This window comes from Equus caballus, chromosome 14, assembly GCF_041296265.1.
Source record: "Equus caballus isolate H_3958 breed thoroughbred chromosome 14, TB-T2T, whole genome shotgun sequence".
Taxonomy (NCBI): domain Eukaryota; kingdom Metazoa; phylum Chordata; class Mammalia; order Perissodactyla; family Equidae; genus Equus; species Equus caballus.
The window spans coordinates 16,939,214-16,963,557 of record NC_091697.1 but is presented as its reverse complement, the minus strand read 5'-3'; the positions used below and the strand labels follow the sequence as shown (position 1 = coordinate 16,963,557).

At 50.3% G+C, this 24,344-nt stretch overlaps 2 protein-coding genes and 4 non-coding genes across 9 annotated transcripts; 1 reads left to right on the top strand and 5 right to left on the bottom strand.

Moving 5' to 3' along the window:
* Nucleotides 1-3,125: 3,125 nt before the first annotated feature.
* Nucleotides 3,126-3,198, bottom strand: TRNAV-AAC (transfer RNA valine (anticodon AAC)). The gene has a single exon. It is a non-coding gene; the product is annotated as a tRNA-Val (tRNA).
* A 3,414-nt stretch (nucleotides 3,199-6,612) lies between these two features.
* On the bottom strand, nucleotides 6,613-6,685 carry TRNAV-CAC (transfer RNA valine (anticodon CAC)). The gene has a single exon. It is a non-coding gene; the product is annotated as a tRNA-Val (tRNA).
* A 1,306-nt stretch (nucleotides 6,686-7,991) lies between these two features.
* On the top strand, nucleotides 7,992-18,271 carry TRIM41 (tripartite motif containing 41). 4 transcript variants are annotated; one of them, XM_001495215.5, is made up of 6 exons: nucleotides 7,992-9,549; nucleotides 13,180-13,275; nucleotides 15,093-15,323; nucleotides 15,876-15,898; nucleotides 16,099-16,226; nucleotides 16,655-18,271. In XM_001495215.5, exons 1-6 carry the CDS (start codon nucleotides 8,737-8,739, stop codon nucleotides 17,257-17,259), a joined length of 1,896 nt encoding a protein of 631 aa, XP_001495265.1. In that variant the 5' UTR covers nucleotides 7,992-8,736; the 3' UTR covers nucleotides 17,260-18,271. The 4 variants fall into 4 exon arrangements, 2 of the variants coding, with proteins under 2 accessions (XP_001495265.1, XP_014585924.1); XM_014730438.3 differs by having other exon boundaries at nucleotides 8,007-9,549; nucleotides 15,060-15,323; XR_011425400.1 differs by lacking the exon at nucleotides 15,876-15,898 and having other exon boundaries at nucleotides 7,994-9,549.
* A 1,206-nt stretch (nucleotides 18,272-19,477) lies between these two features.
* On the bottom strand, nucleotides 19,478-24,252 carry RACK1 (receptor for activated C kinase 1). Its single transcript, NM_001242446.1, has 8 exons — nucleotides 24,039-24,252; nucleotides 22,775-22,946; nucleotides 22,086-22,233; nucleotides 21,742-21,837; nucleotides 21,208-21,318; nucleotides 20,641-20,781; nucleotides 19,964-20,074; nucleotides 19,478-19,586 (listed from the first exon to the last, which is right to left on the bottom strand). The coding sequence occupies exons 1-8, from the start codon at nucleotides 24,145-24,147 to the stop codon at nucleotides 19,521-19,523; spliced, it is 954 nt and encodes a 317-aa protein (NP_001229375.1). The 5' UTR covers nucleotides 24,148-24,252; the 3' UTR covers nucleotides 19,478-19,520.
* Nucleotides 22,393-22,471, bottom strand: LOC111767983 (small nucleolar RNA SNORD96 family). The gene has a single exon (XR_002799945.2). It is a non-coding gene; the product is annotated as a small nucleolar RNA SNORD96 family (small nucleolar RNA).
* LOC111767987 (small nucleolar RNA SNORD95) lies at nucleotides 23,724-23,791 on the bottom strand. The gene has a single exon (XR_002799949.1). It is a non-coding gene; the product is annotated as a small nucleolar RNA SNORD95 (small nucleolar RNA).
* Nucleotides 24,253-24,344: the final 92 nt, after the last annotated feature.

The window sequence follows — 24,344 nt, the reverse complement described above, 5'->3', positions numbered from 1 at the left end:
ATTGCAATCTTCTGAATGAACCCATGTGTTCATTTGTCTGTCCTTAAAAACTCTGCATTCAGGTCCTACTGTGTCCCTCATTAGCCTAGGGGTCTTCTAGGACTGCAGATCCAGTGTCTTCCACTCATTTTTCTATCCACTGGCAAACAAAAACAGCAAACGGTATGGATGGAATCATCAGAATGCAGAGCCACGGAGGTCCAGCAGTGGCTTCTTACTCTCCGGCCCCTGGTCTTCCTTTCGTCCTTGAACCCACCAAGCAAGCTCCTACTTCAGGGTCTTTGAACCCTCTGCTCCCTCTCGAGAAGGTCTCTTCCCCAAGATCTTTGGAAGGCTGGCTCTTTCTTGCCTTCCTGACTCAGCCCATTGTCACCTCTTCTAATGCATGTTTCCTGGTCCCTCTCTCTAATGCTGTCCTCCGCCTGCCACTCTATTAGACCGCCTGTATTAATTTTTTTCACTGTCCTTATCAGTCTCTGAGATTATTTCTCTGTTTACTTGTTTGCTATTTTAATTGCCTATCAGAAGCTAACCTGCAGGAGGGCAGGGACCTGGCCTGTCTTTTGCACTGCAATGAAAAATGAATGAATAAATGAAGTTTCCTTTTAATAGTGGTACACCATAGGTTTGTTGCAAGGATGCAATTAGCTAGTGTATGCCCAGCACCTAGAACAGTGCCTAGTCCACAGTAATTCATGGGATTTGTAGCTATTAATATTGTTTCCTAAACCCTGAAGTTTTACAGAGACCAACCAGAGTCAAGGGGAGATGGCCAATAAAGTGATTATAGAAGGAAGATATATGAGATCTATGAGGATTGTGAAGAAAAGAGCAAGTGTAGTGGGAAGAGGTGAAGGTAGAGATTAAACAGGAATGATGGGAGAGAGAGAATTGGGGAAGCAGGCTGATGGGTACTGGGGTTTCATAATACCATTCTCTCTACCTTAAATTTCCAAATAAAAAGTTTAAAAAATAAAGCAAAAGGGAATATAATTACTTTGAGTGAGAGGTTAGACATTTAGGTAGATAATTGTGTAGAGTAATAATGTTGAGATTTAGTTGAAAAAAATGTCAAGATGTAGCAAAGCTACAATTAAATAGAACCCTCAGTGTGAACTCATGTCCTTTAAACAATTTCCCTAAGGTAACTTGGAAGTAGGGGAGCCAGGGATCCTCAGTCCCATGCACTGCCCTGGCACCCAGATTTGGCTCTTTTCTTTTACTCTTCACTGGAAAAGTTTCTAGCTCCCTGAACATTCCCCTGCATCCCCCCTATAGGGTGGGAAAAATTACAGATAGGCCTGAAGTGTGAATTGCTGCCAGGAAACAAGGATGCTTTCAAATTGTCAGGGCAAAGCTGAAAGGACAAAGGGCCAGTGTAAAGGGGCTCCCACTGACAAGCAGCTACAATTTAAGCATCAAGAAGAGAATAATAGTGTTAATTGAAACAAGCTGAGTGTAGGAAAGCTGTGTAGCCATAATGACAAGTTAGCATTAAATGTAACCCAAAAGAAGTATGACTCACAGGAGACGTCTTCCTGTGGAGCTTGTTGCCCAGCCCCGCCAGTTCCTTGCTGTTACTTGTGTTGCTTTAGATTTGTGTTCTGTCTCCACAAGGAGGATGGGTGAGAACTCTCAGGTCAGCTAAGGCACAGACCAAAATCAACCCAGAGAAGAGTGACAGGACTGAATGATACTCCTGGTCTCCCAAAGTCCTGGGGCCATCGAGGAGGTCAGCTTGGAGGAGGTGCAGAAACACTCTGGCAGTCCAGAGCCTGGGATGAAGGGCACATTATGGAATCACCTTAAATCAGGCAGTAAAACATGAGGGGAAAGAAGAAATTGGGTCAGCAGGGGAAGTCTGGGAGAATTCTCCCAAGTGCTTCACTGCGGTGGGGCTCTGAGTTCCATGCTGGGCCCTGGCCCTCCTCGTGGGTGAGCACATCTGTAAATTCTGGAAAGGTAAGAAAGAGCGAGAACAAAGAAATGGGCACGATATTGATATACTTTGTGTATATTATGCAGATGCAGGCGGTCTAATGAGTTTTGCCATCACTGGGCTATTTTTGGTTATGCTTTGCCTGCATTTAAGATGTATGAAACCATAAAGAGAATTTCATTTACCACTTTGATGTTTTATTTGACTTTCAAGTTTGGCAGAAGTGCCAGGAAAGAAGTTGTTTGTCACGTGTGCAAGTCGGCCCCGTCAGTTGTGCGAAAGCGTGAAGCCCCTTTTCCAGGCGTGGGAGCAGACTGTGCTGCAGGGGGCCGCGCCGTGTGCAGTCCTACTGGCCTCTCTCCCCCAAAAGCTCAGGATCAGGTGCCCGGAGCGCTGCTGGCCAGCTTCTCTGGAGCTTTCGCTGCCTTTTCCCCTTGACCTCTGGAGCCTGTCTCCCAACACACCTGTCGCGTCTCTCTGGCCCGAGGCCAATGGGCTGCAAATGAGGATAGGTGAAGAGGGTAGCTGGCCGAGACACCTTTGGCGAGACTGATGGTCCTTTTTACTGCTCTGCACCGCCACTGAGGATATACTGGGCGGTGGGAGGGCCACAGGGTAGACGCCGGGTGGGTCTGCACTGAGGGGCACGCGGGGAGCCGAGGTGACCCCACTGAGGACAGGCGGATGGGGGAGGTGCGGGCTGGGAGTGGAACCTGTCAGGCTGGAAAAGCTCGGACTCGCTGGCGGTGGTGCTCGCAGCGAGGAGGTTGTCATCGGCGCCCTGAGGGAGCGGCTGGCTTTCCGCCCAGCGGTCACCAACAGCGCGCGGGCAGAACCAGCGCCGCTTTCCTGGCTGAATTTCAACTCATTCCCTCTTGCATTTTTAAATATTTCATATGTCGTTGCGTGGCATTTCCGCCTTTTGTTGCCTTTTAATCGGCCAGGATTGCAAGTTCTTTGAAGGCAGGCTCTAATGACATAGACCACCTTCCTTGTACCATAGACCTAGACTAGATCTGGAACAAACTGGTTGCAATGAACTGGTAATGGATTGGAAAAGGCAGGAGTAGGGATAAAACTATAAAAGTACGGGTATAGGCTCCTACTTTCCGATGACAAATGACAGAATGAGACAAATTCACTAATCAGAAGAAACTCTTTCATTTAAGGAAAACGAGGAGGCACTTGTTTCCGCCCGGTTTCGAACCGGGGACCTTTCGCGTGTTAGGCGAACGTGATAACCACTACACTACGGAAACCCACGGGGGAAGCTGTCCTCCATAGCCTTTATAAGACTTATGATCGTGGTCCCCGCCCAGGTCTCCCCACCCCGCCTGCCGGGTCACAGCGCTTGGAACTATTTCCTCCTGGAACACTGGTCCCTGGGTGTTTGTCCAACTACGGAGCGCGACCCGTTAGTGAGTCATGAAATGGTTCACCTCCAGCAATTAAAGAAAAAAAAAGGGGTGAATGAAAGCAATAGGCCTCGCAGGAGCGAAGCTAAATGTGGCTTCGGAGGGTTGCGACTGGATATCCTTCTCCATTATTTGCCGTTCTTCTAGGGAGACAGCTGGAGGGCTTAAATTTTCACATGATTTGTGCTCTATTGACAGTAAAAATCTAAAAGATTAAAGAAATGCAAAGTTTACCCAAAGTATACGAGATTTAAGTATATTTTCGTCAAAATGTAAATTAACGTAAATATATATATAAGGCAAAAATGAAATTAATTTTACATACGCTTTCAAAATAATTATACACTTGTTCTAAATTATGGGAAATTATCTATTAAAAATAAAAGGGAAATAGAAATTAATTAATATCAAAATTTAAGTTAATGTTATTTAAATAAAACTGAAAATTTTATTAAATTTTGAAAAGGTAATGAAATCTTTTAAGCATTTTATAAAAATAAAACTTATCAATCCTAGCATTTAATGTCCAGAATTGGGATGAGGCTTAACGAATGTTATATGTAGATGTACATATACGTAAATTTAAGAGTAGGCTCGATGGTTTAATATTGCAAAATGTTTTCCCGTCGCTGACTCTGATTTCCGAAGCCCTGGGCAGCCAGGAATTGGGACAGAGGCTGTCCTATTGCGTAGGGATCCTGGACGTGTCTGTGGCCCGAAAGGCCTCTCTGCCAGAGCGCAGGGAGGGAAGCCCTCTTGTCCAGTCTAGTTCAAGGTCACCAGGAGCCTGCAGGTGGCCGAATCCATGGACGCTTTACCACTTTCCCTTGCTAGACCATAATTTGACTTTACCGATTTTCCCCTCTTTTTGCACATCTCGGCTCCTTTGGCCTCGGTGGCAGCTTCGCTGCTGGCTTTCCTTCTATTCCGACTTCTCCATCTACGGAGTCCATCTTCCCAAGGTCAGCGTGGCCCACCCTCTCCCCCCGCACCTATGGCTCCAGCAAGGACCGCTCCCCCCGAGCTTCAGATTCACACGTCTTGGCCACGTCCTTTTGGACGTCTCCCAACCTGTTCAAGACAGAACTCATTACTTCTCGCTCCTCTCTCAACCCCTCACCCTCAATCCTCAGTCTCTGCTCTTGGTTATTAAACCATTTAAAGCAGAAACTCGCAAACCCCCTCTCCTGCCTGGGGAGATACCATGTGTCTAGCTCCTTCATCCGCTTCTCCGTCTGGCTGCTGCCCCGCCATCCGCCTGGCGTCTGGACCATGGCTGTGTCCTTCCAGCCCCTCTCCCTGACGCGGTCTCACTCTCCTCACACCTCCTGCTCATTATTCCAGAAGGAGTCCCTCTAAAGTGTAAACCTGAGCGAGTCTTTCTGCCTCTACCATCCGCCTCTCCACCACCAAGAAGGAAGAAGACCAAAGATCCTACCAGGGTCCCATGTGTTTGCTGAACTGATGAACGCTTGACTCCTTTGTGCCACGAGTAGCGTGGGTCACTCACCCGGAGGGGGATTCCAAACCCGGCCTGGCCGGAGGGACGGTGGAGGGGGTGGGAAGGAGAGAAAAGCAAGAACGGTAGCAGAAGGCTCGGGCGGCGTTCCTCGGCTTGTTGGCAGACGGGAAAGAGAAGCCGGGCCATTTCGCTTCCCCTTAGTGGACAGCCAGAATCCTTTAGGAATGTTTTCCAGGCCCAGTGAAGGTGTAAAAAAACAACCTTGAAGCCATAATCTGCAAACGAATCCGCAAGCATTTGTGCAAGACGAAATGTCAAAGTCGAAACTCTTGGAACGCCAGCTTATTTAGACTCCACAATTTCCAAGATAAGACGGTAGTAGCAGTAACTCCCCAGGGAGGCCTGAGCGGCCAGGACTGGACTACTAGCGACGCTGCCTGCTTGACAAACTGACCGATTCCTGCCACACTGCCCTCACAGGGTGTCACCCAAACTCTCCCTCATTCCGCCCCTCAATACACTTCCGTGACTGAGGCTTTGCTATCCTTTGCTTAGCGAGTTTCATAAGCCAGCTAAACGATCAACAGCCTTCTCCTGTGGTCTGGTGTGTATGTGGGGGAGACTTCCACAGACGGGAAACAGAAAACACGCTGAATTTGCAGGACTAAGGAAACAGTCAACAAAAAGGAATGAACTTCAATTGAAGTTAAGGAAGAATTTCGTGAGGAGACGGGTAAACTGAGGATGTTCACGTTAGGATGTCCCACAATAAAGGACATTTCTACATTCCTTTATGTGTGGGGGGAATGTGGATGCTGGATTGTGTGGGGCACCATTTTACTAAAGATCGACTCTTAAAATGGAGAAATAAAGAGACTATATTGAAGACGAGGGTCGCAGATTACCAGAGCGCCTCCTCCTCGACCAGAAGTCGAAACCGGGCGGCGGCGGGGAGAGCGGGGAATCCTAAACTCTAAATCACCGAGTAAGGTCGTCGCGAAATCGGGCTGCCCCGGTGTCGCCCGGACACCCTGTCGTTTGGCAAACAGAACGGCCTAACATGCGTTGAACGTGGGTAGGCAGACGTCAGCAAGCGGAAGGGTGGCCTGAGGAGCAGGCCCGCAGGAATCTCCCCGCCGGCGCCTGCCCCTCGCTCACGCCCTCGGGCCGGGGAAGGCGCAGGGCCGGACGCATTCCGATTCGAGGGCTCCGGCTCAGCTCCTGGCGCCCCCAGCTGCGCATGCGGAGGTCCACTGGGTCTCGGTCTGTAGAGCACCTTGTGGTCTTAGCCATCTTCATTTCCAAAAAGGGTCCCACGCAACGTGGGGGTCGAGCTCACAAATTTGAGATTAAGGGTCTCAAGGTCTACAGGCTAAACTAGCCTGACCACCTCCTCGATCTTCTGTGTTGTGTCGCAGGAGACCAGGAGCCACGTGCAGGGAAGCAACTGTACAAGTATTATGGAGTGCCTACCGTACTCCTGGCTCTGTCCTAGAGACGAGAGCCGGGCATCCGAAGACTGCCCTCCGACGTGGGAGAGGTGACCGTGCGGCCTTCCGAGGAGAGCAGGACATCAGCTCACGTGCGGGACCTGAATTTACAGTCAAGCACTTGCAGCGGGCATGCTGTGGGTGCCGCTCATTCGCGGTCCCGCTCCACTGCCGGCCCCCAGGAAATAGAAATACAGACAGAAATGCACCTGTCCTTCTCTTCAGGTGATAGCCCCTCTCCCCGCGACGCGAGGTGAACAGGTGACTACAGAAACTGAAGCCAGACCAAAAAAAAGAGAAAAGTGCTGTTCCCGCCCGGTTTCGAACCGGGGACCTTTCGCGTGTGAGGCGAACGTGATAACCACTACACTACGGAAACCACCGCGACAGTGGGCCTTACTGATTCCCACCTGAAGTCACACCCGGCCAGGAATGGCGGGGTTGAGTAGAGCCGCGGTTCCCGGGGCCCGGGGGCGCCCCCTCAACGGCGGCTGAGCTGTGGTCAGGACCTGGGGCCACACTTCTCCGACACAGCACGGCCCACAGCTCCTGGCACGGCCTAGTGCAGCTGTCCACCCATGAGCACTCGTGACTTGGCGCGTTCAGACCAGCCCCTCAGGAGCACGCGCCCACTCGGAGTTTCCCCCCGCAGCAGGCCGAGTTCCCGAGCCAGTCCCGCCATCGCGCAGCATCCGGCACTCGCTGGGGGTTCTGCACATGAATCACGGTCCTGTAACTTCCCCCGCATTTTTTTTTTTTTTAAATTAAACGAGTCACGTTTTTAAAGCATCGAGTATTACTTCTATCGCACAAATAATCTATGTCGCAGAGATGCTCTGGATACCACAGCGGCACCTTTCCTAATAGGGTTCTACATCCCGAGTAAGAGTCTCTCAAGGAAAATCAACCCCACAAATCCAACTTGAGCCCCTGCTGTTAGATGGGAGTCCACGAAGACAGAACTCCAGGTTATGCGCGCAGAGCACGCGTGGTGCGCACCTCAGAAAGTGTCGAATGAATCGATGACACTTGGAAAAAGAGTTTGGGTTTTTTTTTTTAAGATAATACATTGACTTGGTTCAAAATTCAAAAGGTACAAAACGACATATACGAAAAAGCGTCCTTCCTACCCCGCACCCTCAGCCTTCCCAGAGAAACTCGGCTACTAGTATTCTTCCACACAGATGACGATAATATTAAAGAGTCGCTAAACCTTATATAGCTTTGCATGATATTAACTCTAATTTCACAAAACCCTCTGGACAGGAACTATTACCCTTACTCTACATGAGTAAAAACAGGATTGTTGACATATCAAATACATTTAACATCCTCCCCTTTTTCCACAGATGGTTGTATCCTCTACACACTGTTCAGCACCTTGCTTTTTCGCTTAAGAACATATCTTGAAGAGGAGTCCCTCTGTACAGCTCGAGTGCTCCATGTGTGAATGTGCATGTAACGATCTGCCACCCTTCCTCTACTGATGGGCACTTGGGAAAGTTCATCTAAACGATGCAACAACCACCGGACCGCAGTTTCTAAAACGAGCGTGGAAACGCCCACTAGAGCGGGAAGGAGGGAAGTTTCTCGGCCCCGCCCCCTGACCCGTCTCCGGGGGACGCTCTGAGTCCTCGAACAACAAAGTCCTCCCCTGGAAGGGCCGGAAGTACTTCAGGGAGCTCACGGGGACCCGCCCCTCCGCTTCCGGCATGGGCTGCGGGGAGTCGCTGTTGCAGGTCTCCGTGTCCGGTCGGTAGGATGGCGCGGGGCCGATGCGGTCATAGCACCGAGAGCGGACGGCCGCCAAGCGCTTCCACCGTCTCCCGAAGTTTGTCCCCAGTGGCAGGGGATGGGGGAGGCCGGTCCTTCTGTTTCGCCTGCGTTCCCCGCTCCCCCGCATCACAGAGACGTGGGCCTCCATCGTTCTAGCCCTCCGGCCCTGTTCCCGAGTGCCTGCTAGAGCGTCTCCTCGCCGCTTCCTGTCGCCCACGGTCCCGGTGGGGGCAGAGGGGGAAAAGGGGGCGTAGCGCGACCGCGGAGGGAACCCGCGAGCCTTGGTGGCTTGCAAGCGCCGGAAGTGTTGGGAGGGAGGCCGGAAGTGAGGGGGCGGAGCCAGGAAGTGGGGAGGGGCGGGGGTTTATGAGGAGGCCAAGGGAGCGTTGAGGCAGATTTGCACTCAGGGCCACCTGAGGGACTTGGCAGTAGCACTCTGCTTTTCCCCTCCCCTCGCAGAGGCACGGTTATCGTCTGGGAGTAGGGAACTGTGTGTGGAGGGGTGGGTTGTCGAGAGGATCTCTCTCTGGCTGCGCTTGAGGCAAGGCGCGGAGAGTCAGGGCTGGGGGTGGGGCGGGGTCGTCAGGGCGTCTGAGGGGGAGACCCCCGCCCCCGCCCCCGCCGCCCATCTACACTGGCTGACTGGACACTAAGATGGCTGCCGTTGCCATGGCACCCAACCCCGTGCAGACCCTTCAGGAGGAGGCGGTGTGCGCCATCTGCCTGGATTACTTCACGGACCCCGTGTCCATCGGCTGCGGGCACAACTTCTGCCGAGTGTGTGTGACCCAGCTGTGGGGAGGGGAGGATGAGGAGGACAGGGATGAGTTAGACCGGGAGGAGGAGGAGGAGGAGGACGGCGAGGAGGAGGAAGTGGAGGCTGTGGGGGCCGGTGGGGGGTGGGACACCCCTATGCGGGATGAAGACTATGAGGGTGACATGGAGGAGGACGGCGAGGAGGAAGAGGAGGGTGTGTTCTGGACCAGTGGCATGGGCGGGTCCAACTGGGACAACATGGACTACGTGTGGGAGGAGGAGGACGAGGAGGAAGACCTGGACTACTACTTGGGGGACATGGAGGAGGACCTGAGGGGGGAGGATGAGGAGGACGAGGAGGACGTGCTGGAGGAGGAGGAGGAAGACGACCTAGACCCCGTCACCCCACTGCCCCCGCCTCCGGTCCCTCGGAGGTGCTTCACCTGCCCCCAGTGCCGGAAGAGCTTTCCGAGGCGGAGCTTCCGCCCCAACCTGCAGCTGGCCAACATGGTCCAGGTGATTCGCCAGATGCACCCAACTCCTGGTCGAGGGAGCCGGGGGACCGAGCAGGGCATTTGCCCCAAACACCAGGAAGCCCTGAAGCTCTTCTGCGAGGTGGATGAAGAAGCCATCTGTGTGGTGTGCCGAGAATCCAGGAGCCACAAACAGCACAGCGTGGTGCCTCTGGAGGAGGTGGTGCAGGAGTACAAGGTGAGAGAAGTAGAAGGGAGTTGAGTCGGGGTGGAGAGGAAGTAAGAGGAGCTGGGAAAGGAAACGTCTTCCTCCCAAAGAACCTCGTGTACTGATGAGCTGATTTTTCTTATCTAAGGACTTGCTGGCACTAAGGTGGGTTAGAGTGAGAAGGATCCTGTACACAGACAAAACACACAGTGAAGAAGACCAGGGAAGACTGGCTTCCCCAAAGGAAATTGGGCAAAGCTGGTGATGCCATATCTTTGGGGAAAAGCCACTGCTGTTTCACACTTCCACTGTCCCTAAGTGGAGGCGTGCAGGTGACATGCCCCTGGGGCTTTACTACCAGTCTCATTTTCCAGTGGGTTAGTCTTAAGTCTGTCCTTGACTGAGACCCCTGGAGATGGGGAGAACTTGGGACCTCAAAGAACAAGAAAGGGCTTAGAGTATCCAGAGCATAGAAATGACTACTAGCGTCAGACCCAAATGCTCTGCACTTGCCTTCTAATGGGTTTCCCACCCACCCCAAGATATGGCTTGGTTCTCCCCAAGGATTTTTGTTGGATCTGCATCTGTCTGATATAATGACCAGAACTTTTACTCTTCCTGGGAATTCAGAAAAATGGGAGAGGCTTTTAAGTCAGAACACCTGGCTCTGAATTCACTCAGGCAAGTCTCTGAGAGTCTTTGAACTTTAATTTCTACAGGATTAAAAGTTAATATTTACTAAACACTTACTATGTACACCAGGCACTTTACTAAGCACTTTTTATGGACTATCTCGTTTAAAACTCAAAACAACCCTGTGAGTTTGATATGGTATCTGTTCCCGTTTTACTGATTGGGAAACAGAGTCAGAAAGATTTAAGTAATATACTTAGGGCCACACAGCTACTAGTAAGTGATGGACTTGGTTATGACCCCTTCTCCTTTGGCCCATACTGTTAACAGTGTCCCCACCATTTGAATATCTGTTGTTAGTTTGACTTTTCTGACATGTGACTTTTCTTCTTGGAGTCTGATTCTAGTTTGGTTAATATCTTGTGCCCTACGTCTGATCCTGACTCTTTTTGGACATAAGTAAAGGAGATTTGTCTGTGAGACAGCCAGCATAAATAACCAGCCAGCACAAAATTTAGTGATGGCCCAGGTGGGTTTGAAGCAGTGGGATCAGGAAGAGGAGAGGATAGCTTCTTCTATGTGGTCTGCACAGAGCTTTTTTTGTTTTATGACTTGTATTTCCACACCTTCTCTTGATTACTACGGTAACCTCATTTAGGTATTATCAGTACCTAAATTTTAGAGTACCATGTCTGGATCTATGAGTGCTACAGCTAAGACAAACCTACATCCCCTCATAACAAGTAACTATTTCTTCTACACAGTGACTGCCAAAACTGGCTGATTATCCCAATAATTAGGGGAGGTTTTCAAAAGTACACTAGAGATTCTGAATCAGAGGCAGGGAGAGTATCTTTAGAAAGCCTGGCCTCGCATGGGAATCACTGCATTGGTAACATCGCCTGTCTTTTAGGCCCTACATTATTAGGAGAGGTGGTGAGCTCCTTTAGTCCTCCCCTTTTATCTCCACCAGTTCCTAATTAACTTAGTTCCTAGTTAACATCAGTGTGCGGTCAGTTTGTTAGCTGGATCCTTGGGTGGACTATTTGTGGGCATTCTACTACTCCTCCACCCTCCCCTGCAGGACTCTTCCGAATGGCTTCTGAAGTTGGATTTTAATTTATGTTAGCCACATCTATTGCATGCCACCCCAGTAGAGCTCTGCAATTTGGGGAGGCCGTATGGACACAAATCATCTGACATTAACTGATCAGCAAATGTAAATACATAAATTTTATTATGTAGAACTAATGTAAGTGATTCCCTTTCCAACTTATAGGCTACTTTACAGGCAGGTAATTTATTCCTTTCAAGTATGTACACTAACTAGCACTAGCTTGGCACAGTGTTGTTTTGTAGAAATATTTGTTTATTGAATAGGTAATAACCCACGAATGATCTATAAATGAAGCTCCTAAAAAGTTGAAGGTCTTTGAAAATTTCTTTTAAATAGTACTCTATTTGGATATGTGCTTAATGAACTTTGTGTCAACAATTTAGGAAAAATACTAAGTGGGAAATTTAAGCATCATAAATTCTGAATTAATAGAGTTGAAATTATTGACACTACTGGAGAAAAGTAGGAAGTAATATCAAAAGGCAAAATTAGTTTTTGCTATTTTCATCTTATGGGTTGATTGTAATCTTATTATTACTGTAAGTTTTTTCTACAGCCACTTACCTGTGCAACAACTGCCTTTTGTACTTTGGGTCAATAACCTATTTAGGTCAAGGGTTATTATCAGGCTGTCATTGACAGCCTAGGCCTAAGTAGGGAATACTAGGTTACATTTGCTGATCTTTTGCTACATGCTGGACACTGTGCTATGCATACTGTCCATGAGGTAGATTCTCTTATTCCCAATTCGCATTTTAAGATAGGAAACTGGAAGCATGGCTTGCTTCAGGTCTCTGTTTAGGTTCAGGTCGGAGTGCAGGTTTCAGCTCTTCTGCACTGTGTTACCACTCAAGGAAAAGGAAGGAGAGGGCAGAAGTGGTAGAGGAGATAAAAAGAGAAAGAGCAGATAGGTCGGGCTTACCTCACCCTTACTGGTCTCTCTGCCCTTCAAAGAAAAATATTCTGCTACAGATGATTGGAACACACAGCCAAGTGCTTATTTGCTGTGAAGGTTAAAACCTTAGGAGGAGACAGTTTTTGTTTTCCATTTAGCAAGTAATTGAGTGAGAGAGAAAGCAGATGGGCAGAGAGAGGCATAGAAATTAAAAAAAGTAAAGTGGGGCCCCTGCCCCCAGGAGCCCCTGTGTCTTGGAGGAGGCACGCTTGAAAATTATTACAGTGCCTGGGAAGTATTGTAAAGGTTGTATTCATGTTTCTTGGGATTACAGAATAAGTTGGGGATGGGAAGGATCAGGGCTATGGTCAGGTAGCTGGGTTTTGAAGGAAAAATGCCTTGCGCCAGGAAAAGGGCTATTTCAGGCAGAAGGAACAGTGTGGATAAAGGTATGGAATTATACTCAGGAAAAGACAAGTAATTTTATGTGGCTAAAACTAAGTCTGTGTAGAAGGGGTAGGTGTAGGAGAGGAGGCTCGAAATATAGGGTCAATGAGAACCTCCTATTTTGTAGGTGGTGGAGAACTACTGAAGAATTTTTAGCAGAGGCACAAAATCATCAAAAGAGTATTTAGAGATGAAAGTTATGAGGAAGAATGTTTATGAGGGGGAAGGGACCATAGGCAGGAATATCCATATGGAAGGACTTTGTGTAGTAAGTGGCTCAAGCAAGGTCCACCCCAACTCTAAGTGTGGGGCTCCGTAGTCATCAGGCTCCTACCTTTAGAGAACACACCCAGAGCTTCTGTACCTGAGTGCAGGTGGAGGGTTGGAGGCCTTTCTCATCATCTGAAGAGAAGAAAGGGGAAGAAGGGAGTGTGATGTTCATTTAATACCTGTGATGGGGCTCAGGCTTTGAGCCCTGACCCACTGCAGGGAGGATGGGGGAGGGAGCTCTGAGGGCAAGGCCCTCTCTCAGCCCAGGCCTCCAACCTTCCTTTTTTCATTCCCTTAGGCCAAACTGCAGGGACATGTAGAACCACTGAGGAAGCACCTGGAGGCTGTGCAGAAGATGAAGGCCAAGGAGGAGAGGCGGGTGACAGAGCTGAAGGTGGGTGAATGTCCTTGGCAGGGGCTGACTGGCTCTGTGGTCAGGGCAGGGAAGATGGGCTGCCCACTTGTGCAAATGGTGACTAAATCCAAGGGAGAGGGGCAGCCAAGGCCTGGGAGAGACATTACTTTCCTAGGGTTTTGAAGAGAAAGGGACCTTAGTGGGTCAGGGGGTATGTATGTTTATTTTGTTCACAATGGAGTGAAAACAGGCCTGACTTGGAGAGGTTGGGTGCTTGGCCCGAGGCTGTAGAGGCAGGCTTACCACCCTGGACACCTAACCCCAGAGCTGGTGCCCCACACTGCTGTGCCCACCACACGAGACAGCACAGAGGGAAGAAATGGGCAAAGAAGGATCCACATGGCAACCCTCAGAGAAGCCCCAGGTTCCAGAATAGATGGCTGGTGGTGGGCAGAGCAGTCCTAGGCAAGAGAGGGAGCCAGGGTGTTTAGTGGAGGGGAGCAATTAGTAAATGTTAGCATAGCAAAGGCCTAATATCTTCTACTTCATATATCTTCTAGTGTTTCTCAGCCTTTTTTCATTATTGCTTAACCCTCTCCAAGGAGTATTTTTAGATATTTTTTCCCTAATTCCCATCCGTCACCCTCTGCCTGTTTATGTAAGGCCAGCAGGCACTGGAATGGCCTGGCACTGAGCTTCAGAGACCAGGACATCCCTCCTGTCCAACTTCTTCTGCTGTCCCTCCCATGCCTCCTGCCCTGGGCAGTGGCTGGGGCTTGCCACTTCCTAGGGCCCGTACTCATTCATTGCCACCTACCCCTTAGGGACTCTGCTGCTGGCACCTGCCAGGACTGAGTGGTAGAATCTGAGTCTGGGAGTTGGGGAGTTATCTTGCTGCCAGCCAGCTGCCCAAGTTGAGACTTTTGCACTTCTGGTGTGCAGAGAGGTTGTCAGGATCTGAGTGTTACTGGGACAGAGACTAAAACTGACTGTTTCCTTCACCTTCTTGGCCAGCTGGACTTCCCTCCAGACTCTGGCCTGTTACTTTGTCCCAAGAATGTCTCTAGCTGATATCTGGGTGAAAATTGTGCCTACCATCCAGGATTGCTCAGCCCAGGCAAATGGGGTGGGAGTGGGCAGAAGTTCTCTCTCATTATATACAGAAGTACCAACATAATATCCTTGATTTTGCCTCTTGGCCCTTAAAGTGTGAAATATTATCTGGCCCTTATAGAAAAAGTTTGCCAACTCCTGATCTAAAAGGATTCACTGACTTTCCCAAGGTTACTAGTGGTGTAGTCAGGACCCTAACTTCCTATCTTGATTCCTGAATTTTTTATTCATTGGTTTCAAAAAATTCTTACCAATCACCTACTCTGGGTGGTGCTGTGCCAGGGTCGGAGGATCCTCTGGCAAATAGCTTAGGGTGCAGTGGGGGAAAGGTTAAAAGGTACTCCAATATAAACATACCATTTCAGATTGAGATAGCTGCCTTGAGGAGATGCAGTGTTATTTGTACAATGAAATCAGGATCAAGTAGTCCTGATTTAGATCTGGAGAGGGAGGCCAGGCTTCTCTCAGGAAATATTTAAGCTTAGACCTGAAGAATGAGTCAGGTAGTCAACTTAAGTAGCCCAGGTGGAGATGAGTGTTACAGGCAGAGTTTAGGACCATCGTGCCAGGAGTGTGGGAGTGGTACCTGGTAAAGCTGAGAGGTGGAGAAGGGAACAGGAGCCTCTTTCCATTTGGGATATAGGGCTTCTTTGCCTTGGATTGAGGGGCAGCAGTTGCAAAACTAGAGGTTTATGTTTCTGTGTGTTGAGGTGGTATCCACCATCCCCTTTGCATCATCCCAGAGCCAGATGAAGTCAGAGCTGGCAGCTGTGGCCTCAGAGTTTGGGCGGCTGACACGGTTTCTGGCTGAAGAACAAGCAGGGCTGGAGCGGCGCCTCCGAGAGATGCACGAAGCCCAGCTGGGGCGAGCAGGAGCAGCAGCCAACCGACTCGCGGAGCAGGCTACCCAGCTGAGCCGCCTGCTGGCTGAGGCCCAGGAACGGAGCCAGCAAGGGGGCCTGCGGCTGCTCCAGGTGAGCAGTACCTCCTTGTCTGTTTGCCCCCCAGCACCCTGTGCTTGCTCTGTCAGGCACTGCTTACCAGACACCTGTCCAGAGCTGCCTCTCTTCTCCTTGGGAGGAACCCACAATGACTTAACCTGAAGACCAAAAGGTTTTTTGAGGCTGGAGACAGAATGTGGTGTGTGTGCAATGATTATACCTAGTGAAGAAAAACAAGATTGAGTTGGAGAAGGAAAGTTTTAAATGAGAATTGAGGAAAGAATTTTTGACAATGACATCCCGAAAGATGACCAAGTCCCTTGTGAAAATTCTTTCACTGAGGTTGAAAATTCTGTTACTGGGCTCACAGGATGAGAGGAGTTAGGCGTGCTGAGGCATAGGAATGATTGAGACGGATGCGCGTTTGTTGAAGCCCTTGAGGGTGCTTTTTCTCCCTCCCTGTTCAAGTTCAGTCCTTCCTTTCTCTGGCTGGAATCAGATTGGGAGAAAGGAGCCATCCCAGTGCAGCTGACTCTCTCTTTGTCTCTTTTTCCCTCTCCCTTTTTTTGTTTCTGTTATTCCCAGGACATCAAGGAGACTTTCAATAGGTGTGTTCCTACCCTTTATCTGTTGTGACCCAGTGGCATTTGGTTCCCCATCCCTGCCTCTCTTGGATACCCCGCTCCTCTCCTTCCTTCCCCAGGACCCAAGTTTCTGCCTCCTGGATCCTCCTCTCCTTCCCCTCAGTTTCTGCTCTGCCCTCTGGGAATATCATGGTCCCACCCCCTGCCCGGTCCCCTTCCTCCAGGTGTGAAGAGGTACAGCTGCAGCCCCCCGAGATCTGGTCCCCTGACCCGTGTCAACCTCATAGCCATGACTTCCTGACAGACGCCATCGTAAGGAAAATGAGCCGGATGTTCTGTCAGGCTGCCCGAGGTAGGGAGGTCACCTGTAAGACCTTCCTTTGCCTTTCCCTTCACAGAACTGAGATTGGGTTGTGAGGGAATTTGCCCCTGGGGGAAAAGTGGGTGCTGAGATGGAGCAGGATAAAGGCAGGCCACCTGGGGCTTCAAGGCAAGAGTAGCTTTTGTCCTAGCCCAGGTAGGTGCTGGGGGTGGGGAGGTGACCAGAATAGCCAGGGCCGAGGGAAGACCTGTCTGGTGTCCTGGAAACAAGAGTGGAGAAAGAGGTGGAGCCCGTTAAGAACTTGAGCCTGGCCTTTAGGAGGGGGTAGGGAGCTGAGAACGGTTGGATGGGCGGAAGGAGGTGAAAGGGAGGGTAGCAGGAATGGCTGAACCTTGGAATTCGCTGCTGATCAATTAAGTCGTTCCAGCCCTCGCATATCTGTTCTCTCCTCTCCCAAGTGGACCTGACACTGGACCCTGACACGGCTCACCCGGCCCTGATGCTGTCCCCTGACTGCCGAGGGGTCCGCCTGGCAGAGCGGCGGCAGGAGGTTGCTGACCATTCCAAGCGCTTCTCGGGCGACTGCTGTGTACTGGGGGCCCAGGGCTTCCGCTCTGGCCGGCACTACTGGGAGGTAGAGGTGGGCGGGCGGCGGGGCTGGGCGGTGGGCGCTGCCCGTGAATCGACCCATCATAAGGAGAAGGTGGGCTCTGGGGGGTCCTCTGTGGGCAGCGGGGATGCTAGCTCCTCCTCACGCCATCATCATCGCCGCCGCCGGCTCCACCTGCCCCAGCAGCCCCTGCTCCAGCGGGAAGTGTGGTGTGTGGGCACCAACGGTAAACGCTACCAGGCACAGAGCTCAACGGAGCAGACACTGCTGAGCCCAAGTGAGAAACCAAGACGCTTTGGCGTGTACCTGGACTATGAGGCTGGGCGCCTGGGCTTCTACAACGCCGAGACTCTGGCCCACGTGCACACCTTCTCTGCTGCTTTCCTGGGCGAGCGTGTCTTCCCTTTCTTCCGCGTGCTCTCCAAGGGCACCCGCATCAAGCTCTGCCCTTGATCAGCCTGCCACCCGCAGGAGCCTCTCTAGTCAGCACTGGGGGGGTGGGGGCAGGTGGTGGTTCAAGGTGGCCCATAAGCTTGCGGGCTCAAAGGCTCCTCCCACTGTTACTGCATTGCTTCCTGCCCCCTCTTTTGACCCCAGGACCCTGCATCTCTAGGAGCCTAAAGAACCTTCCTGGCCGCCAGCTTGGCCTTCTCTTACGTACTATGTGTCAAACAGGTCTGCATGGGTCCCTGAAGAGAACAGCTGCCTGGTCATCCCTTCCTGTGGGCCTAGGGGTCTGAGTTTGAGTAGGGGCTGAGGGGAGACTGTAGTTTCATTACTAACTTCCCTTCCCCCACCCCTGCTCCTCAACCTTCACATCAGTTCTGAGACTGGAGGATTTGAGCAATACTCATGACAGCCCCCACTGCAGTTCCATTTTCTGGTGCAAATTTTAGCCAAGGGATTTGGAAGCTTTTTTGGGGAGGCAGGCTGGGCAAAGGGTACAGCTGGGAAATGTCTTACTCTCGGGGGGAAGTAGAAGGGATTCTAAACTTTCCTTCCATCCCCAATTTCTACCTCCATAGACTGGCCAGAATTTAGCCTCAGTTGAGAGGTCTAGAACAGTGGACATCATTGAAACTACATACCATTACATCACCCAATAAATTATTTTCTCCCCCTTCCTTTTTCCAATGCTCAATCCGGAAGCAAAGCTCACCCATCCTCTCTCTCCAGGTGTTTTCACTGTCCAGCTCCTTGCCCTTATGCTCAGTGGAGTTTCTCAGTTTCTCTCCATGTGTTTTAGTTCCCTCCATGTGGCAAGCCTTGACTGGGGGCCTGGGCACAGGGGTTTGGATGCCCCAGGACAGCCTTGGGTATAATCTATTTTTCTAGTAACTCCTTGCCTTCTGTCACTTATCAGCTTTTGTCCTCTGCTTTGATGGCTGAGGTCGTTTTACGTTCCTGAGGGAGAGGGACAAGGAAGACGGACTGTGTTGTGGAAATAAAAAGTTTATTTGCTGCTTTTGTGGAGTCCATTCCTTTAGATGAGCAGAACCTGCTTGAGGATGTAACTTAGAAGGCGTCTGATTTCTTCTGCACTAAGCCAGTCCCTTCAGTAAATGAGATGCCAGAAAACTGGCTAATTGCACCTTTCCCGAATATGTGTCCTTGGTACCTGTCACACACTTGGTGAGCACTTAGCAGGCATGATCCTGTTTCAACAGATTGAGGTACAAATCCTACCCTTCTCCCCTTATTTGACTATCCTACCAACTTTCTTTATTGCCATGCCCTTCAGAATCTACTTAAAATCATTTTCCACTTCCTTTCTATCACTGCTGTGAGGATTTAGGACAGTTTTCCCAACAATCACTACACTCATGGCTCTCAAGTCCAGGACCTAGGAACACTACATTTCCAAAGTCTTTTTTATGTGTGATTCTATCTAGTTCAAGTCCCACAAAGTTGAAGCTGAAGCCAGGGAGAGGCCTCAATACCACTGTTGAGTTGGAGGAGAAAAAGGAGGGTACGTATAGGCCACTCCAATACACTGTGCTGGTCATTTAGCCACTCCGTGAGAAAAAGCCAGCTGTGATCCTATTTATGAATGCCTGCAGACTATTCTACAGTTTTTAATTTCCCATTATGGAAGGAGTCAAAAGTTGCTGTTATTAAGCAGCAATTCTTCTGGTGAGAGTTCCCTTGCCCTAAAGGGTTTTAAAAAAAATTCTCCATTTTTAACCAAAGCCCCAATTTGATGTAGACAATGCTAACCTGGCGAGTTTCAGAATGTTGTCTGAATTATAATCTTACCTTTCAAGGCATTACAAAATGCATGTTTTTTCAGTTCTTTCTTCTGTGTTAAGAGTTGGACCCAAGAACCTAAACCAACTGCAACCACTTTGGAATAATCACTCAAAAACTGGAAGAATTCACTCAAGAACAATTTAAGGGAAGCCCTAAGAATCTGTATCTGAAATATAGGACATTGTGATGAAGCAAGTTGGGGAACCTACCCTGTATAAGTTCCATGTCACATCTGATGCCACCCAAACCCTACAGGGAGTCTATGACATCTCTTCTCCCCTAAGTCTTGTTTACCTGCCCATTTTTTTCACCACCTTGCTTCCAGTTTGTCAGTATCTTAACTGAAGAGACTTTTTAACCTATAAGCAGCACAGCACAGGAAGTAGCTTTTTTGGCTCATCACAGAAAGACACTTTCTCAAAGTTAAAACACAGTTTTTTATTTCTAAAGCTTGCCATGTATTTCTAGCGGGTGCCGATGGTCACCTGCCACACTCTCACCAGGTTGTCCGTGTAGCCAGCAAACAGAGTCTGCAAGGGACAAACGACAGCGTAAGTCAGGTCAGAGCCATGAAACTCTACAGTCCCACTGATGTAACAAAGATACTTTTAAGATCCTCGCTCTACCCAATTGTGGGCGATTATGCTAGCAACAGTTGGTAGTAAGGATTCATACATTTATAAACTGGTCAAATCAGGCAGGGTGTTAATCGAAGACAGATAACCACTGCCCTCCAGATCAATCTTCCTTCCGATGCAAGAAGACATATTATATGTTCACTGGCACAGCTAACTAGGTCCTCCCAAATCAACTTGGCTCATCTTGTCATTGGCACACAAGACACACTAAGAACAGAAAGGAGAGACAGAAGGTAGAAGCTGAGGCACCCAAAGACAGACACTCTTACCTGGCCATCAGCAGACCAGGCAAGAGAAGTGCACTGGGGTGGCTCTGCCTTGCTGCTGGTACTGATAACTTCTTGCTTCAGTTCATCTACAATGATCTTGCCCTCCAAGTCCTGGGAAAGACAAAACGTGAGTAAGGACACGCAACACTTTACACTTTAATGCCACTGACACTTAAACCTCAAGACAAGCATCTCCCCTTTCAAAAGCCGCTTTGCACTCGGTGATTCTCAACAGAGAACGATTTTTCATCCCCTCAAGGACATCTGGCAATGCCTAGAGGCATTTTTGGTTGTCACTAAGGGAAAGGGAGTTTGCTACAGGAATCTAGTGGGGAGCAGAGGCCAGGGATGCTCCTATCCATTCTAAAATACACCTACCCACCCCTCACCCCCACAAAGAATTATCCAGACCAAAATGTCAATTTTGCCGAGTGTGGGTTAAGTTGTTACAATCGGTCATCCCTTTCAAGAAGGCAAAGCTTTCCCATCATTGCAAATTCCAATCTCAGCAACTTTTAACCCGCTTCTCCTGAGTCTCCAAGGACAGTCTGACAGCTAGCAGTTGTTCAGGAAGCTCAAATCCCAGCAGTGAGTCAGATGACACACTTGGGAAATCACAATGCCACGTCTGGCAGAGTGCAGCTAGGTACTTGGTTCCAACTGTAGCCCACACTCACCCAGATCTTGATGCTGGGGCCTGTGGCAGCACAGAGCCAGTAGCGATTGGGACTGAAGCACAAGGCGTTGATGATGTCCCCACCATCTAGTGTGTAAAGGTGCTTGCCTTCATTTAAATCCCAAAGCATGGCCTGGCCATCCTGAGCAAACAGGGAAGGTGGGTCAGGGTGACGCGATCTCTTCCAGATGTGAACCCCACCTGTGTCAAGATTCTGTCTTAGTTGTTAACTTCCCTCTCGTATGCTGAACTTGCCAAAAGCTGACAACTCAAGTACCAATACTTATCTCTGTTAACCTTTCCTTCAATACATGACCTCACCAACCCCACCAAAAGTCTCTGACAACTTCTAAATATACCACTGAGTTCTGAAAAAACAGGATCATAAGCTCGCCAGCTTCAAGAAACAAGCTTTACAGAAGAAACTCCTGTCCCTGAAACACTATGCCTCATCTACGTCATTTTCAGAAAGTGATCTTTAGAAACACTTATTGGAATGCTATTGTGTTAAGTATCCTTTCTAAGACACTGTCCCCCATTGAGCAGGAGGCTCCTGGCCTCTGAATACCTTGCCTCCAGAAGCACAGAGGGATCCATCCGGAGAGACAGTGACAGTGTTCAGGTAGCCTGTGTGGCCGATGTGATTGGTCTTCAGCTTGCAGTTTGCCAAATTCCACACCTAAATTTAGGGGGTCATAGGTAAAGAACCCAGCTAATGGATCAGCCAGGGTCAGGAGAGCTCAAGCTTAATGGAAAAGGCATGGCACACTTTTTAAAAGCATTCCTGGATAGGGTAGCCATTTTTTTATTCTATCAGTAACAAAAAGGTTAAAGAATTTGTCTTGGCCACTTGAAAGTCGTTAGAAATAAAACAGGTAACAAATGCTATGTGTTTTGCCTTACAAGGGACTCTGGGTTCATCAATTAGCTACTTCAAACAAAATGTCAAACACTAATGGCCTGTATTGAGAAAACAGCAAGAGGAAAAATGTCAACTGAGGGACAAAGCTTTCAAAGTTGGAGCCTCTGGCCTCTGACCACCTGGGAGGCAGCAGGAACATATTCCGGCTGGTAAAGGCCCACACCCCTGCTCCAAACTCACCTTGACTAGCTTGTCCCAGCCACAGGAGACAATGATGGGATTGCTACTGTTGGGTGAGAAGCGGACACAAGACACCCACTCCGAGTGGCTCTCATCCTACAGAGAACAGAAAGGACACAAGGCAAAACTGTCTTGTCTCATAAAACTCTAGACCCCCACCCCTCCCCTAAGTTACATGGGATACATGTTGACAGCCTTGCATTCATATCCCTAGAACCCAAACCTTGAAGATCAACACAACCCCTTTAGATTCCAGATGAGGCTTGAAATCACCACATAAGGCCAAGGTTAAGGAAAGTGGAAGAGAACCTTCAACGTGCTCTCTGCATGTGCCTTCACTTTACCTGGACAGTGTATTTGCATACACCCAGAGTATTCCATAGCTTGATGGTTTTATCTCGGGAGCCAGAGACAATCTGCCGGTTGTCAGAGGAGAATGCCACACTCAGCACATCCTTGGTATGGCCCACAAATCGGCGTGTGGTGGTGCCCCTGAGGAGGAGGACTTGGTCACTCTCCAGAGTTTGCAAACATTCTTCCAGTCAGACTGTTTCCCTGGCCTTTTTCCTGTCCCAGCAGAGCTGCATTACTCACGAAACCCTAGTCATGGCTCTGATCACAGTAGGGGTTTGGCTGAGAACAATGACAGAGAATCCCTTCAGAATTGCAGGACATGTCCTCATTCCCACGTGGGGATTGGCTGACAATGTGGTCTATCATCACCAGGATCCTCCATTATACCCGATCATCCGAAGACTGAACTCCCAAGATAAAAAAGGTTCAAACTGTCACCTGTTCCCAAGTGCAGTTATCTGACAAAACTGCTCACCAGACCACTGCTCAAGAATGCTACATCACTCCTCAAGAGCAACAAGGAGGGAGGCCAAACCACGCCAACCACTTCTCCAGGTATTCTGCACCTTACAGTGCCCTCAGCGGACCTGGTCACCGCTAGAAAACCACTTCCCAACAGCTACCTCATTTCTGCCCCGGTTTTCCCCAAGGCCCTAGAGCTAAGTGAGCAGCTACTTGCGTTGTGAGATCCCAGAGGCGAAGCGTTCCATCCCAGGAGCCTGAGAGGGCAAACTGGCCATCTGAAGAGATCACCACGTCACTAACAAAGTGGGAGTGACCTCGAAGAGCACGCTGTGGGATGCCGTAGTTGGTCTCATCCCTGGTCAGCTTCCACATGATGATGGTCTTGTCTAAGGAAAGGTAAAACAGAAAAGGAAAGCCAGTGAGGAACCTTGCAGCCCACTTGCTCACCTACGGGCTAATCCAGGATGCCTCCAAGTCACCAGTGGATTTACAAGACAAGTTAAGGACACTTAGGTGGGAAGGGGAAATGCAGGCTTTGTGAGCAGTAACTAGCCAAGGCCACGTGACTCACTGCTCAGGAATAAGAGGCAGGGCTGACCAGATGGCCCAGCGGTTAAGGTGCACACTCTGCTTCGCAGGTTCAGATCCTGGGTGTAGACCTACCCACCGCTCAAGCCATGCTGTGGCAGCATCCCACATACAAAGTAGAGTGAGATGGGCATGGATGTTAGCTCAGGGCTAATCTTCCTCAAAACAAAAACAAAAAAAAGAACAAACAGGCGAGTAGACCTAAGCGGTACCATGAGAATTTAAGGTGAACAGAACTTCACCCAAGCTCTTGGATGCCCCTTTCTGACATCCTGACCAATTCGACATCTATTTCGAGACTCATCTGAGGTCTGCTGCACAAGCAGCAGCTGTGGCGACCAGTGCCGAGGGCCGCCAGAGCGCTCAGTTTAGAAAGTCGCTCCACACGCCGCACTCGGACGCCGTCACTGACACGTGCACCACTCAGCAAGCTCTTAAGTCCCAGGCGATCCCAGCCTCTGGCCACCGAACGCTGTGGCGCAGACGCAGTCGGTGCACCAGCCCGAGAAGGAAGAGCGGGGCAGGAGGGCTGAGGCAGACCGGCGCCCCCACGGCCCCGCCGTGACGGCGGGCGGCGGCTCAGAAACAGCCTCTGGGTCTCAGCACGGGCGCTCAGATGGCATGTTGGGTGCATCACCGCCGCGCCCGCCCGGCTTCTGGCCCACGCCGAGCCCCACCTGCACGCAGACGGGCAGAGAGCAAAGGGGCCCACGCCGCCACCCTCCCGGCAGCCACGGGCTCGCCTGGGCTGTGGGATAGGCAAGGGTGCGCGTGCCCCACTCAGCCCCGGACGGAGTTTTCCGGGTCGCCAACTCGCGCGCCACTAGCCCAGCCCGCGGCGCGCGCAACTCCCTTCTTCCCCGATCCTCCGCCCCACACCTCAGCCCTACCTCGCGAGGCCGACAGTATCATGTCTGGGAACTGCGGGGTGGTAGCGATCTGGGTTACCCAGCCGTTGTGGCCCTTGAGGGTGCCACGAAGGGTCATCTGTTCGGTCATGGCGGCGGCGAGTGCGGGTGTCGCCGCAGCGACGAGGATGGAACCGGATAGTCAGACACCAGCACCACGGCCGCTGCCGCCGCGGCCCCGCCGAGAAAAAGAGAGACCGCCTCCAACCGGAACCGGATATAGCCGCCCGCTCGAGCAAAATGGCGACCCCTATGGGTCACTCCCGCTCAAGATGGCGCTGCCGTGTC